This window comes from Phodopus roborovskii, unplaced genomic scaffold (assembly GCF_943737965.1).
Source record: "Phodopus roborovskii unplaced genomic scaffold, PHOROB, whole genome shotgun sequence".
NCBI classification, from domain to species: domain Eukaryota; kingdom Metazoa; phylum Chordata; class Mammalia; order Rodentia; family Cricetidae; genus Phodopus; species Phodopus roborovskii.
Window position 1 is genome coordinate 56,286,565 of NW_026126480.1, and position 15,541 is coordinate 56,302,105.

The 15,541-nt window shown below is 51.4% G+C and overlaps 2 protein-coding genes across 5 annotated transcripts in view; one reads left to right on the plus strand and one right to left on the minus strand.

Annotated features, from left to right (window-relative positions):
• The first annotated feature begins 289 nt into the window (after positions 1 to 289).
• On the plus strand, positions 290 to 8,795 carry Zfta (zinc finger translocation associated). The gene is made up of 5 exons (XM_051193837.1): positions 290 to 861; positions 2,961 to 3,452; positions 4,119 to 4,508; positions 4,774 to 5,325; positions 5,501 to 8,795. Exons 1-5 carry the CDS (start codon positions 723 to 725, stop codon positions 5,962 to 5,964), a joined length of 2,037 nt encoding a protein of 678 aa, XP_051049794.1. The 5' UTR covers positions 290 to 722; the 3' UTR covers positions 5,965 to 8,795.
• Rtn3 (reticulon 3) overlaps positions 8,789 to 15,541 on the minus strand; it is a 56,293-nt gene continuing 49,540 nt past the window's right edge. For all 4 annotated transcript variants that reach the window (XM_051193819.1, XM_051193823.1, XM_051193820.1 and 1 more), the window contains 5 exons: positions 13,814 to 13,952; positions 13,451 to 13,520; positions 12,369 to 12,415; positions 11,556 to 11,614; positions 8,789 to 10,689 (listed from right to left, as the gene is read on the minus strand). In XM_051193819.1, the coding sequence (XP_051049776.1) occupies positions 10,644 to 10,689; positions 11,556 to 11,614; positions 12,369 to 12,415; positions 13,451 to 13,520; positions 13,814 to 13,952 (361 nt within the window). In that variant the 3' untranslated portion in view covers positions 8,789 to 10,643. The remainder of the gene's footprint in view (positions 10,690 to 11,555; positions 11,615 to 12,368; positions 12,416 to 13,450; positions 13,521 to 13,813; positions 13,953 to 15,541) is intronic.

The window sequence follows — 15,541 nt, forward strand, 5'->3', positions numbered from 1 at the left end:
TCGCCCCGCCGCCCCTCCCCGGTAGAAGCCAGAGCTGCCAGCGCTAGCCCCAGGCTCCCGCGGGAGGGGGCGCGGCGGCCCCCACGGCTCCTCCCTCTCTGCGGGGCCGCGGCCATCTGGGGCCCCTGCCAGGCGCGTCCGCTCGGGGCCCGCGCCCAGCTCGCGCTGGAGGACAAGGAGGCACCCCGGGAAAGGATCCGGGCGGGCGCACCGGGCGGTCTCCAGCTGACCCGCCGCGGTGAGCTGCTCGCGAAGATGCCCCGAGGGGGCGGTGGCTGAGGCGCATCCTAGCAGACTGGACACGGGGGCCCGGTCACCTCGGCGACTCTTTCCAAGCCGGAGCGGCAGCTGCGGACGCGGCGGGGCGGGCCCGTGAGGGCGCTGAGGTCCGTGCTCCCCGCGTCCGTAACTGGCGCCCACTGCGGACTCGCCACCTCCCGCCTTCCCGCGCCAGCCCCCCGCGAGCTGGCAGGAGGAAATTGCGCGCGGCCCCTTTAAATTTACCCAGGAGCCCTTAAAGGAGCCCCAGGGGCCCCAGACAGGAATCCCCACCCCGGTCCAGCCCGAGCCGCCGAGCGAGCAGCCAGCCGTCCGTGCGGCCGGCCGCCCGTGAATGCGGCCCGCGTCCGGGGCCCCGCGCACCGAGCGCCCTGCGCGCGCCGCCGCCGGCTCCGCGGCCCCGCGCCCCGCCGCCCCGGGGCCCCCGCTCCTCGGCACAGCGCATGGAGCCCGGCGGGGACCACCGGAGCCGGAGCGGCGGCGGCAGGGGCGGCCCCGGGTCCGCAGTGTCCTCGGCACGGGGCCGACGGCTGCCGCCCGCTGCAGCGAGCGGCGGCGCGGAGACCGAGGAGGACGACGGCGGTAAGAGCTGGGCCCGACGGCCCGGGGCGGGGGCCCCGGCGTGGGGGAGGGGAGGGCTGCGGCTCCGGGCCCCTCTCGGCCGCCGAACAAAGCGGGGGACGAGCGCAGGGCGGCCGGGGGCGCCACCTGGCGGGCACGGAGCGCAGCTGCAAGGCCCGCGGGGCGCCCCCCGCCCGTGCCGGGGTCTGCCCGCCGGGCTGGGGCGGATCCCTCCTCTTTAAAGGGCCCCGCGGTGCCCACTTTTGGGGTACCAGCGACATGGGCCAGGAAGGCACTGGAACTCCCGGCCCCCGCCCCTTCTCTTTCAGACTCCCAAGTGGTCTTTTCAAAGGCCTCCCAGCCCCCACCACCCTCCCCTTCTAGGGCTTTCCCCAGAGTAGTATAGCTCGGGATTCCGCTATCTCTGGTGCGCTGTCCCTCTCCTGAGTGGCCTTGCTGGAGACGAGAACTCTTCCCTTCACGGTTGCACTAAGGGAAAAAATGCACAGCCTACGCCTTGGGCCCCCCTCTGCAGTCCCCCACGTCGGGAAGGTCTTAAGTAAGGGATGGATTCGCCCACGAAGGTGGATGCCCCCTCCTGCCGGTGCACTGCCGCGTTTCAGAATTTATTTTGGCCCCAGTTTGTCAGCTGTATCAGGACCGGCCGATCCTCGTCGTCCCTCAAAGCCTGCTGTTTGTTTTGTCTTCCTGCTGAAGGGTTCCTTGCCTTTATCAGTGGAAGGCCCCTAGCTCACTAGGGAGATTTCCCCTCTCTCTGAGCTCTCCTCCTCAGAAGCCCCCATCCCCTTTTGTTTTTAAAGACTCTCAGCTCCTCCTTTTTCTTTCCTATTTTTTTTTTTCTTTCTGCTCTTAAAGGGCCAGTCTGCCTTAGACTTACAGGGCTCCCGCATGGCAAGGATGCTTAGTAGGGTGCTAGCTATTCAGCCAGTCAGTGCATTTGTAGACAAAGGCGCTTAGGCCCAGAGAGCGGACATGACCTACCAAAGGTCATGGAGCAAGTCACCAGTGAAGCCAGATGTTGAACCTAGTATTATTTTCTATAGCTCTACTTAAAAATAAATAAATAAATAAAGATAATGAAAACAAAAGAAAACTCCACACAAGGACAGGAGCTTTCTCTGATCCTGTCTTTTGTTGGTCTGACTCTGGGATTTTGTACTGAGAGAATGACCAGAACCAGCCTATCTAGTCTTTGTGGCCAGGAGACCATTTTCTTTAAAAAAAAAAAAAAAAAGGGTCAGCCAGCTCTGCAGGGAGGGTAAGGTAGGGATCTGTGTCTTTTTGAGAAAGTATAGGAATACCAGTGGGTTGGTGGGGCCCAGAGATGCCCTCAGTTCTGATGGCTGGGCAGTAGTCAAACCCCTGTAGCCAGCCCCAATGAGGCAAACGCCTAGGAAGCCATAGTAGTTTGATGGGTGGTGACTGCACCCCTATCTGCATATGTATGTTCAGTAGTCACTCTGGTGGCTGTCCTGCCCTACCTTCCCTTTTCAGGGCCATTGCTTCCCCCCAGCCCCCATCTACCCACTCTGGGGAAGTCTGGGTTTGAGAAGCTCCTTTTCCTGGAGGTATTGACACCTTTGTGTTAGGTGTCCCCCAGTGGGAAAGCTGATATGACATACCCCATCCCTAAACTGCTATTTCCAGGAGGGCATATGTGGAGTATTACTGGGAAAGGACCTTTGGGTGGGGCCCTCCTGGTGGGGCTGCAGGTGGGTGAGTCTTGTCCACAGATGTGGGTGCACACAGACATCCCTTTTCTTCCCCTCTGCCTACTGCTTTCTCCATTCTGTGACTGCCCAGCTTGCTGATGTAGCTTTACCCCTGCCTGTAGCTCTGTGCACTGGCACCGTCCTGGCCTTCTGCAGGGAGCTCACACAGTACTCCTCCTTTTGTTCTTCGCCCTCTCGCTGCCCCTGCTCTTTGTGAGGGTGCTTTGACTCCCTCACTACCCACCTCCCTTTCATTGCTCTTGCCGTCCCTTCCTGGCCCTAAACTCCCCTCCCCCACCTCCCTTTCTCATGCTTCCAAATCAAAGCCTTGAGTCCTTTCCCTGGAAATTGGAGATTGAGAGCATGTCTCCCTTTTCCCTTCTTCAGGACAAGCTCTTCAGCTGGAAGGGGGTGCCTTGGGGTCCTGGGGGAGTACCCCCCTACCCTCCTCCAGGGCCAGGGGACCGGCATCTTCAGGCAGGAAATACTCAGATCATTGTGAGGCTCGGGCCTCGAGGCCTGGGAAGAGCCGCATCCCTGGCAGGGACCATCGACGCTACTACCATGACCACTGGCGACTGGAGTACCTGATGGATTTCATCCCCTCCCGGCATGGCATGGTGTGTATGGTGTGTGGCAGCTCCCTGGCTACCCTCAAGCTCAGCACCATCAAGAGACACATCCGCCAGAAGCATCCCTACTCCCTCCATTGGAGTCCCCGAGAGAAGGAGGTCATCAGCAACAGCTGGGACGCCCACCTGGGGCTGGGCGCCTGCGGTGAGGCTGAGAGCCTGGGGGCCCAGGGGGCTGAGGAGGAGGAAGAGGATGAAGAGGAGGAGGAAGGGGCCAGCCTTCAAGCTTGCCCACCCAAGGGCTCAGGTAATAGACTATGGAGAGGCAGAGGATTGTGTGTCATGGGGCTGGGCGAGGTGGTGGTGGTGGGCAGTTTTTCTGCTCTCTAGCTATTTAGTTTTTATTTTTTGAGGAAGTCTCTGTCCCTTCTTTGGGTAGATTCTGTTTACTGCTCTTACTGTTGAGTGTGGGGAGGGATAGTGGTGTGGGGGGCAGTTTCCCCGCGTCCTTGACAGCCTTGATACTCTGGAAGGAGCTAGGAGCGGTGGGAGGGGTAAGTTGAGGAAAGGGCTGTGAGTTGCTGGGGAAGCTGGGGTGGGGGGACAGTGCAGCTCAGGGAAGGGGCTAAAATCTGGGCTGAGGGAGGCTGGGTGGAGCTTTGAGTGAACTGGAGGGTTGGGGAGAGCGCTGTCAGTGAAGGGAGTGGGTGTGGTGTCACGTGCCTGTAATTTCAGTACCAGGAAAGTGAGCATCCGTAGTTTAGATGGTGTTGGCTACACAGGGAGTTTGAACCCAACCTAGACTGTATGAATTTCTGTCTAAAAAACAGAAAAGATGTTAAGAGAAGAGGGAAAGTAGGCAAAGGTCAGCCATCGGATTTGAGTGAGAAAGAGGCTGTGTGTGGAGCACCTGACTGTGGTGGGGGACTCCCCTAGGCCCGGAGTCTCAGTTGCTTCCCTCCAACCCTTTCAGGCAAAGCCCCAGCTGGTGGGGCCTGCCGGCGCCAGCGGCGAGGGGTTCGAGGGGGCACAGTGGCACCTCGGCGCCGGCGCCTTGCCGCCTCCAGAAGGGCTGGGGGCAGCAGGGGTCTGGGGGCCCGGCGCCTGGAGCGGAGGCTGAAGGAGTCCCTGCAGAACTGGTTCCGGGCCGAGTGTCTCATGGACTACGACCCACGGGGGAATCGGCTGGTGTGCATGGCCTGTGGCCGGGCACTGCCCAGCCTGCACTTGGACGACATCCGTGCTCACGTGCTGGAGATGCACCCCAGCTCCCTAGGGCTCAGTGGCCCCCAGCGCAGTGCCCTGCTGCAGGCCTGGGGTGACCAGCCTGAGGCTCTGTCCGAGCTCACCCAGTCCTCACCAGGTGCGAGGCTGTCCCAGGGCTGAGACCCCTTCTCTATTAGGGCGGCAGCATGGGAGCTGAAAACAAAATTGGGAGGCAGGGACATTTGGTTGAGGGCTGGCTACTTTCCCTCTACACACAGACTCGCAACTCTCCACCCCTCTCTCTCTGGCTGGGGCCGCCTAGCTTGGGGCCGGGGTGAGGAGCAAGGATGGAACCCCCTTGTGTGGGTAAGGGCAACCCAGCCAACAGGCTGAGCCCTTCTCCTTCACCCCTTCCCCAACAGACGATGACCTCGTCCCCCAGGACCTGACCAGAAAGAGCCGGGACTCCGCCCCCGCTGCTGGAGCCCCCTCCTCTCAGGATCTCAGCCCCCCAGACGTAAAGGAAGAGGCTGGCTGGGTCCCTGAGAGGCCCGGGCCGGCAGAGCAGGAGGAGGAGGGCGAGGAGGGCGAGGGCGAGAGGGCGGGCAACTCGGTCCGGCCTCGGAGGGGCCGAGACTATCGTCGCCACTACCAGGATCGCTGGCGGCTGGAGTACCTCATGGAGCTGGACGGCTGCCGGCGCGGCCTGGTGTGCATGGTGTGCGGGGGCGCGCTGGCCTCGCTCAAGATGAGCACCATCAAGCGACACATCCGCCAGCGCCACCCGGGCTCCACCAGCCTCAGCGGGCCAGTCAAGGCCCTCATCGCCCAGGAGTGGAGCGAGAAGGCCGCACACCTGCTGGCCCTGGGGCTGCCCAGCCCGGAGTCCCCCAGCGACCCTGTCGCCCCCGGCACAGCCTCGGCCTCTGAGGAGGGGGGAGGGGCAGAGGAGGCGGAGCCAGAGGAGTGGTGGGGTGAGCCTGTGGAGGGCCTGAGCCGCGGGCAGGGACCGAGGGCTCGGAGGGAAGGGTGGTGAGAATGGAAGGATGCCGGGAGAGACGGGCGGATGGGGCAGAAGGACCAGTGGAGAGTAGGGACTGGGCCAGATACCTGCCACCCGCTCTAAGGCAGCCCTTTGTTCCTCCTCAGGCGACGGGCCACCGTCCCCCGGGGCGCCATCGGAGCGGCCCGCCGAAGAAGAGGAAGATGAAGATGACGGCCAGGAGCCCGGGGGGTTGGCTTTCCCGCCGCTACCATTGCCACCGCCACCACCTCCCCCTCCGCCGCCGCCGCGCAGCCGGGAGCAGCGGCGCAACTACCAGCCGCGCTGGCGGGGCGAATACCTGATGGACTACGACGGCAGCCGGCGCGGCCTGGTGTGCATGGTGTGCGGGGGCGCGCTGGCCACGCTCAAGGTGAGCACCATCAAGCGTCACATCCTGCAGGTGCATCCCTTCTCCATGGACTTCACCCCAGAGGAGCGCCAGACCATTCTGGAGGCCTACGAGGAGGCTGCACTGCGCTGCTACGGCCATGAGGGCTTTGGGTCACCGGCCCCGGCGCCGCGGGACGGCGGTGCGGAACTCAAGCCGGGCGCGGTTTGTCGCGCGTAGAATTCCCTGCGCTGGCCTGGCCCTTGGGCTGAGAGACCCTGATGTCAGGCGCTGGGGTCCCCCGCTGGCCGGGCTGGGCCGGGGTTGGGGAGGCGCTGCCGCTGTCCCTCGGTGACATTCTGATGTGCCGCTACTCCCCACGATGCTGGTGCGCGCTGGCCGGGGGGTCCCGGCACTCTTCGCGCGGGCCCCGCGTTTCTCGAAAAGCCAAAGCGCCTCTCCAGTGTTCACAGCGAACGTTCCAGGCCGCGCCCAAGGGCGCAGTGCTGCCAGACCGGGGTGGGGAGGTGCCCGAAATCAGTATTAGGGTGGAAGGCAGGGCGCTCGTCCTGACCGGGGGCCCAGTTCTATGCGGCCTCGCCCGCCCGCCCGCGGGTGCGGCTCTCGGCTCCCAGGTTGCTGGCTGTTGGGTCCAAATTGGTATTCTTGGCCTCCTAGAGGCGCGGGCGGCGCATTGGGACCTGCAGCGGGCGGAGCGTTGAAGCCCCGTCAGCTGAGCCGGCTTCACCGGGTGGCTCAGGGGACCGCGCATCCATGCTGTTGGGACCGAGTCATAAAGGGATTAGCACTTTTTTCCATAGCCTCTCCTGCTCAGAGAGCTTCTCTTACCCACCCAGTGAAAGCGGCAGGGACACTCTAGGCCCAGTGCCAGCACGGTGCAAAGCCCGGGGTACTGGGGCAGTGGTGTCTATTACTGCCCCCACTGAACGTGATTTGTCCTCGGTGGATGCCACATCGGTTCTCAGCGCCCCAGGGCTTGAGGCCGGCCTTGGCTTCTTTTGCTTTTACCCTTGGTGCCAGAAGGGCCCCTCAATCTCCCAGGCAGGTCCGAGAGGGATGTGTAGATTTCATTCTCCCGTGGAGAACAGGTGGTCCCGAGATCAGGCCCTTTTTTGCTCTTTGTATTTTATTTTGAAACTGTATTTAATGCTTTTTTATATGAAAGGGAGAGGGGAACTGGCCCAATCACCCTTACGTGCAAATGTCTTATTTATTATGCGTGTATCAGAGATAAGCTGTGAGGTGGAGGAGGAAAGATGAGTGTGGCCAGGGGATTGGGAGGATACTAAATATCCCATGTTCCCGGGCCTTGTTTCTAGGTCCAGTGTCTGCTCTTCACTAAGGGAAGCCACTGCAGGCACTGTGCCCTCCTTTTAAAGTCAGGGTGCAGTGGTCAGAGCATGGGACTTGGGAGGGGCCCTGGGTTCTGGGGCCTTTGTGGCCCCTGTGGTGAGAAAACAAGAAAAATAAATCCTTTCTCTCACCTGCCAGAGCCAGAGTTCAAGGTTCAAGTGCCTCAGGCCCAGTTCCCCAGACTTCCTGGTCGAGTTGGATTTTATACCACGGATTTTATAGCATTTTTATATAATTCAAGGTTGCCAGTGGGAAGGGACCCTGGAGATCACAAATTGACCCCTTTCAGAGAGAGGAGCAAAATTCCAAATCCCAGAAATTATTACTTAGCCAGCTACGAACAGATCAAGAGCTAGAATTAAAATCTCAACTCCTAGTTCCGTGAGCTTTGCAACTGTATTACACTGCTTCCGACCTGGCAAGTTACCAAGGTTTCTTTGCCAAGGTGTAGTGTGTTGGGCACTGCAGGCCCACAGACAGCACTTGTGACTCCCGAGGGCAGCAAAACATTGCTTCACCACTGCAGGCCTGCGAGGGGTGGGGCCTACCTCGCCTGGGACCAAGGTTTCTCCAGCAGAAGGTGGCAGAGTATTAGTGCTAGTTTTGAAGCCATTCGGTATTCTGGAACGGCTCAGTTAAATTACAGTTTTGACCAGCCAGGGGTTTGGAGACTTGTAAAATCTTGAAAACAGAGATTATGGATTGTGCCACGCTGGACACTGACCTTTTTTACTTTTCATCATGCATGTTTTTAAACTAAGAGTGATTCTCACCTCTACACTTTTTAGAAACAGGCAGAATTGGAGCTGCTGATTGTCATCCCTACAGCTCACTGCTAAAGCTCACTGCTTAAGTCTGGGTTGATGGGGCAGAAGTTATAGATGGTTTTCCACTTGAGAGGAAGCCCCCAGGCTAGCGTCATTCTAGGCACCCTTGGGCCCACCTGCTGACTGTCACAAGGATGGGACCCACAATGCATTTTGATAGGGCTTTCCCATACAGCTGCAGTGATTGATTCTACCATGACTGGACCTGTGGCCCAAGGGTCAAGGGGTTGGTGGGTCTCCTCCCTCAGGATTCTGATTGAACAGGTGAAATTCCTTCATTGTTTTGTTAATGGTATGCTTGCTATTATGGCCCATATGTAAATGTTACTCTGGATACATATTTATATGCCATGTTACTTAGTGACACTATTCAAACATTTGTATGTGTATTTGTGAAGTTGTTTGCATCAGTCATTTAAAAAGTATTTCAGCTTAAGTTTTCCCAAGAGTTATGTTGAATAAAGTCTTAAAAGTCCAGCATGAGTTACAGCCAACTTAGTCTTGGGGCAGAGCGAGTGAGATGAGTTCTGATGTCAGACCAGATGTGCCATGACCAGCTCAGTTTCAGCTTTTGGCTGCATGTGGATTACAGCCTGCTTCCTATGGTAAGTGGGGACCCTTCCTATTCCCAGGCTGGTGAGAGGCTGAACCAGGCCCTTTCACCTGCCACTTCTAAGATCACCTTTTACAGGGTCTCTAACTCATTTTAGAAACCAAATGCAGGGCAGCTTTGCTCAGTGCTGTGTGAATCCTTGCAATCTTGGAAGTTTGTTTAGAAAGTTCCTGGAATGAGGGTGGGAGTGAGTGAAAGACTTTTGCTCTCATTTCACCCAAACTGTAAAAAGAATAAAGTTGCATACTGATGAGACAGTCACTGTGTTCTTTATTTATAATACATCAATTTGCAATTTTACAGGGACCAAAAGAGCTCCTTGAGGCTACTGTATTTTTATGTTGCACGCACAGACACGTACACAATTTCATTAGTAACTTTTTCATCTATAGATTTTTCTTAAAAGAAAAATTACTATGTGGCACAAAAATCTTTCCAATTATTTTAACACAGCAGCAACAAAGAAAAGAGCAAGGTGTGGAGGCTTCCAGTGCAGAATGGGGTCCCTAGTTGGGAAGCCCCAAAGACCATCAGTGCATTCATTTCCTGGGAGGGCAGAGGATGGTGATGGAGTGTTTTCTACAATGGAAACCAAAAATTCAAGATGAACAAGGGCAAAGAAACTAAGAAAATGAAGTAAGGCAATCAAAATCCTTAAGTCATTTCCCAAAAGGAGGGGAAAGAGGTTCCATTCCTATTTTTACAGTCACAGAATTTTATGATCATTGAAGATGACATAACCTTTGAGGCCCCAGCTTTTCCTCACAATAGGTAGGGCTCAGAACTGAAGGATCCCTTGGATGCCAGTTTATGAGCTGACTGGATTTCCTTGCTGAAGGCAATGCATCAAGATCCCCCAGTCAATCATAAATTATTCTGTTGTCTATCAACATCTCCTGGTCCTGCTTGGCCACCCACCACCTAAAACTTCTTGAAAATACTCTCCAAATGAGCACTGTGGGCCATGGTAGGAACTATGTCATAAATGTGTCTGAAAATGGAGATTCCCCTCAGAACAGCACCCACTCACCTCCCCCTCGGTTAACTGAGGCCTCTAAACTGCGGACACATGACCTGCAGCCAGTAGGGCTTCAGTCCTCAGGCTGAACTTAAACCGCACAGGTGGAAGCAGCAGGGAAGACACAGGAAGGCTTTCTGTGTTCCTGTACCTCACTCCCCACAGACTAAGATAGGATTACAGTAACTCAATGGCTGGGAGCCCACATGCAAATTATTTTTCTTAAGTTTATAGCAGTGTACAGCAGTTACAGACATTTATTTCATAATAAGAAAAGTACAACCATATTTATTAAACTTGAGGTAAGGTGGGCAAGGAAAAGAGGGAGAAGCACATTCTGGAATGATTTCTCAAACCAACACTTACATTGGTATCCCAGACCAATGGCTTGGACACTGGCCTCTCAGCTGGCAGAGCCCTTCCTCCCCTAGAAGAGCAGCAGGAGGGTGGCTGCTGCCCTCCCACTGACTGCTCCACCCCACTCTGTCCCCTCCATACTTCTCAGATGGCATTCTGGGAAAAGGGAATTACCTCTATCACCTGTAAGTTATTTAGAGTTGACAGTTCTATCATTAAGAAGAAGAGCAGTAGGAGTGGCTTCTTATTTGTAAGGCAGGAAAGTGGGACTGGAGGGCCGCACAAACCCAATGGAAGGAATCCCACTCCTGCCCCAGACAATTCATAAGTTAATCATTATTTCCTAACTAAAAATACAGGCAAAAATATAAATGGGAACTGATATGAGTCCTTGAAACTGGATAGAGGACCCTAGAGACATTTCTCTTTTTCTCCTTTCATGGTACAGGTAAAAGCTCCACCACTGTTATGTTCTGATTAATTCTATTAATTTGATTCACTATTCTTTTGGGTTCTAAGAGATCAGTTCTTTTTTTTTCAGTCTAACACGTCTTGTGCTTGGTACTGAGGGTAAAGGGAAAGGAGGGGAGAGAACACCAAATTAAAAAGAACAAACAACTTGGAACCAGGCTCAAGCTGACACTGAGCAAGTTCCTTCATGGTACAAGTGACGATGTTATAACTATTAAATGGCGTTTTAGTAACTGTTGCACTTCTGGCTTCCATGTGCTTATTCTGCCTTTTTTTTGGCGATTCCGGGAAGCTTTGCTTGGATCCTATTAAGGAAAGAAGAAGGAAACTGAAAATATTTGTTTTAAATATGCATTTCTTCTAGGTTTGTATTTCTTCCAGGATATCAGGTAGGGCTCCCACCACACTGTCCTTTGAACTCACATTGAGATCTACCTGCTTCTGCCTCCCAAGTCCTGGGATTACAGATGTTTACCACAATGCCAGGATCTAAGCTTTACTTATTTACTACAAAAGACAAGGGAAGAGTTGCCTTAACTTGGGATACATATGAGAATAAAATAGGATTAAATAACCAAAAATTATTTGACAGCCAAAGTATTTCCCTTGATAACTTCTTTCCTGATAGCTTAAGGATAGGATATTTAAGTTCAAGGCCAGCCTGGGCTATATAGCAAGACCCTGTCTCTAAAGCAAACAAACAAACAAACAAACAAAAAAACCCCCCAAGAACCCAAAAATCAAACCAAACAAACAAAAAGAACCCCAAGAAAACCCCAAAACCAAAACAAAACTGAATTCAACAAACGAAACTACCATAACAACAAAATCCAAAGATAATGATGGTGCTCCCCCCCCACCCCCCCCTCCCCCCCGACAGGGCTTCTCTGTGTAGCCCTGGCCGCCCTAGAACTTGTTCTGTAGACCAGGCTGGCCTTGAACTCACAGAGACCCTCTGCCTCTGCCTCTCGAGCACTGGGATTAAAGGCCTGTGCCACCACTGCCCAGCCCAAAAGACGCTTCTTAACAAAAGGCTCAAATAAATAAAACTATCTCAGGGTGAAAATTAGTTACTTTTGACAGTAACAGTTTATAATGCAGAGTAGAAATTATGGGGGGAGAGGTAGAGTAAACATAGGAAATGGTGAACATGGTCTTTAAGTGCACTTACTTTTCAACAATTGACTTGGTCTGATCCCGGGCAATCCCAACATAGTGATCAATCTGCGTCTTCAAGAAAGAAAGAAAGAAAAAAAAAAAGAAAGGAAGTTAGACTCAGACTCAGTTGAGCAACATACAAGCTAAGAATTTTCTTGAAGGCTTCCCCCCCCCCCCCCCAACCAAGACAGGGTTTTGCTGTTCTGGAACTCACTCTGTAGACCAGCTAGCCTCGAACTCAGAGATCCATCTGCTTTTGCCTCCCAAGTGCATGGATTAAAGTCATGCACTACCACAGCCTGGCTACCTTTTTTAATTACATTATTCTTTCACATAATGTATTTTGTTAATATTCTCTCTTGCCCCATTAAAAACTCTACTAGTCACTATTCTAGAAAATAAAAATGTCTAGATTTCAAAGAATTATAAATTTTTAATTTCAGATTTCAATTTATGCAACACTTCAAAATAAAAATCACCTCTCATTTGTAGAAATAGGACATAAGTGATATTTCCTTTATTAACACTGAAGTACATTTTCTGAGTACTTGAAACTGCAGATTTAATCTACTTTTTGTAGTTATGTGTTATGGTTCCCAGGCATGATTAACTCATTTAATATTAAAAAGCCCAAAATCAACTTTCTCTATATAGCATCTCTTCACCTTCCTTTTTTGGAAAGAATAATTCTCCCCATGACACAGAACATCTATCCTAGGCCTCCAGTCTTGCTGGAAGACAAGACTCTCAGTCTATTACTTTCCTTAAAATGAATTGAAGCCAGTCGCACATTACTTAGCATACCTGTTTCCAGACAATTGCCTACCTTATACTTCTCATAGACAATTGGGACGCTGAAAACAAGCAGCTCAGCTGTAAGACAGAATCAAAAAATGGCAAGTGCAAATGTGAGAGACTCAAGCAACACAGATAGAGAGAAACAGGAGGACAGCTAGGAGAGAACAGATCAGGGCAGTGTTAAAAACCCACACAGGCTGCTTTCTTTGTATGACAGGAATCAATTTCTAAAATACAAAAGTGGTTTCTAAACAAATCTAAACAATCTTTTACTTAACAGTTACTTTAAAATTCCCCCCTTCCCCACAGGGTTTTTCTGTGTAGCTCTGACTGTCCTGGAACTCATGCTGTAAACCAGGCTGGCCTTGAACTCAAGAGATCCTCCTGCCTTTGCCTCCCCAGTGCTGGGATTTTTAAAAGCATGAGTCACTACTTCCCAACTCACTTTGAAATTTCTTTGTCAGACCATCTAATAAAACACAGAGCCAGGAGCCCAGGTTACTCCAATCTCTAACACACACTGTAGACATCAAGAGGCTGGCCATGTGGGATAAGTGGGTATGCCGAGCACATGCTCTTTAGACACACTCTACCCTGGGCTATTATTATGTTTTGTTTTTGTTTTTTTGAGACAGGGTTTCTCTGTATACCTTTGGAGCCTGTCCTAGAACTCACTCTGTAGAGCAGACTGGCCTCAAACTCAGAGATCCACCTGCCTCTACCTCTCAAGTGCTAGGATTAAAGGCATGTTCAGTGACTGACTATTTTTTTTTTTTTTTTTTTTTTTTTAAATTGAGGGTCTCATGTGTCCCAAGTGGGCCTAGAGCTCATTATGAGGTTTAACATAATGAATTCCGATCCTTCTGTTTCTATCTACCAAGTGCTGGGATTATAGGTGTGTACCATTATGCCTGGCATCCCCAACCCCTATTATAATTTTTATTTGAGACAGAATCTTATTAACTTGCTGGTACAGGTTCGATCCTTCTGCCTCAGCTTTTTGAATAACTGTGATTATAGATCTGTACCATTTGGCCCAGAATTTACATTTTAGTCTTACAGACTACTTCAAGAAATAAACATACAGACACACTTTCCTTGTCACCTTACCAAGAATCAGAAGGGTGATTCCATTAAAGACAGCACCAACGTAGGTCATCAGCCACATGAAGACAGCCAGCTGTGAAGTCCAATGTCAGAGGGTTAAGCAAGAATAATGTAACTCAGAGTTCAGGCTAACTAGGCCTACATAAATGCAGTGCTGTATTACACTCTGTATGACCTGCACTTTATAGTCAGAAAACTGTCACTGTCTTGGGTGCTGAGCTGATGACTGCTGTTTTAATGCTGTTCTTAAGAGGGAGGCAACAGCTTTTTCTGTTGACACCTACCTCCCCTTTTAACAGGCTTTCTCTTTCTTAATAAAATCCTGTATTCCCTGTTTTACCTCTGAATCATAGCCTAGCAACCAACCTTCAAGGAGTCAACCAGATCTTCTACCAGAAAGAGACGAATGATGAGTTTGAGGGCTCTGTTGACATGCACCATTGCAGCATTCATGTAGTTGTGGAAAGCCTCTGAGGACAGGGTAATGTCCACATCCAGGTAGGCCCTTCCAAAGAAGAAGAAACAGTCACACATAAGACACATAAAGGAAAATTCTTCAATGACAACAGCATTTTGTTTTTTCAAGACACGGTTTCTTTGTGTAAAAGTTCTGGGTGTCCTGAAATTCACTGGGGAGGCCAGGCTGGCTTCAAACTCATTGAAATCCACCTGCCTCTGTTTCCTGGAGTGCTGGGATTAAAGGCATGGGCCATCACTGCCTAGCCACAGTGTTTTTTTTTTTTTTTTTTTTTTTTTTTTTTTTTTTTTTTTTTTTTTTTAATGAGAAACTGGCATTCTAGAAATCTGTAGGGGACACAGTTGTCCTTTAGTGGATAACAGCAAATATGCCAATTATCTATGAAATTGTAGGGCTTTCATGTATAATGAAGGACTATCTAAAATGGAAATATCAAAATACATTCTGTGGGAATGTAGATCAGACAGCAGAAGACTTTGCCTTGCACACATGAGATCCTGGGTTCAATCCCTAGTATTATAAAACAAGCAAAAACCTAAAATCCATTTGTATGTGTGTATGCCTTGCATGTGAAGGTCAGAGAACAACTCTGGGTGTCATTTCTCTGGCACTGTCCACTAATTTTTTTTGTTGTTGTCTATTTTTTGTTTCTCTGCATTAATAGATCTGGCTGTCCTAGAACTCCCTCTGCAGACCAGTTTGGCCTCAAGTTCACAGAGATCTGCTTGCCTCTACCTCCTAGCTGAGATTAAAGGCATGCACCACCACCTCCTGGCTCTGTCCACCATTTTTGTAAAACTTTTTTTTTTTTTTTTTTTTGAGACAGTTTCCCATTGGCCTGGAATTCACTAATCAGGATAAGCTAACTGGCTAGTAAGCCCTAGAGACCTGCCTATCTCCTCCTCCCCTATACAAGTGAGCACCTTCTTCTAGCTTTCTAAAATAAATTGTTTTATTTTTAACGTACATACATACGTGTGTGTGTGTGTGTGTGTGTGTGTGTGTGTGTGTGTGTTGTGATGGTTTGAATGAAAATGGCCTACATACATGATCATAGGGAGTGGCACTATTAGGAGGTGTGGCCTTTTGGAAGAATATGTCACAGGAGGTATGTTTTGAGGTTTCAGAAGCTCAAGCCAGGCCCAGTAGCACATACTCTTTTCCTGTTGCCTGCTGATTCAGACGCTGAACTCCCAGCTCTTTCTCCAGCACCATATCTGCCTTCATGTCACCATGCTTCCTGCCTTGATGATAATGGACTAAACCTCAGAACTGTAAGCCAGCTCTAATGAAATGTTTCTCTTTATAAGAGATGCCATGGTCATGGTGTCTTTTTACAGCAACAAGACATTGACTAAGAAAGTGTATGTTTCTACACATGTACAACACCACGGTACACGTGTAGAGTTCAGAGGATAGCTTGTGGCAGTTGGTTCTCTCCTTCCACCATGTGTGTCCTGGGAACTGAACTCAGGTTATCAAGCTTAAAGGCAAATACCTTTACCTGCTAAGCATCATCTCTCTGTCTAAGAAAGACCCTTAACATGTTCCAGAACACCCAGAGCTATATTGACAAACCTTGTTTCAAACAAGCACCATCAAAACAAAAACTAAAA

Coding starts and splice junctions, on each gene's coding strand:
- Zfta (XM_051193837.1), top strand. CDS start 723: ATGGAGCCCGGCGGGGACCACCGGAGCCGGAGCGGCGGCGGCAGGGGC. Junction 862..2,960: donor GACCGAGGAGGACGACGGCG/GTAAGAGCTGGG, acceptor TCCCTTCTTCAG/GACAAGCTCTTCAGCTGGAA. Junction 5,326..5,500: donor GGAGCCAGAGGAGTGGTGGG/GTGAGCCTGTGG, acceptor GTTCCTCCTCAG/GCGACGGGCCACCGTCCCCC.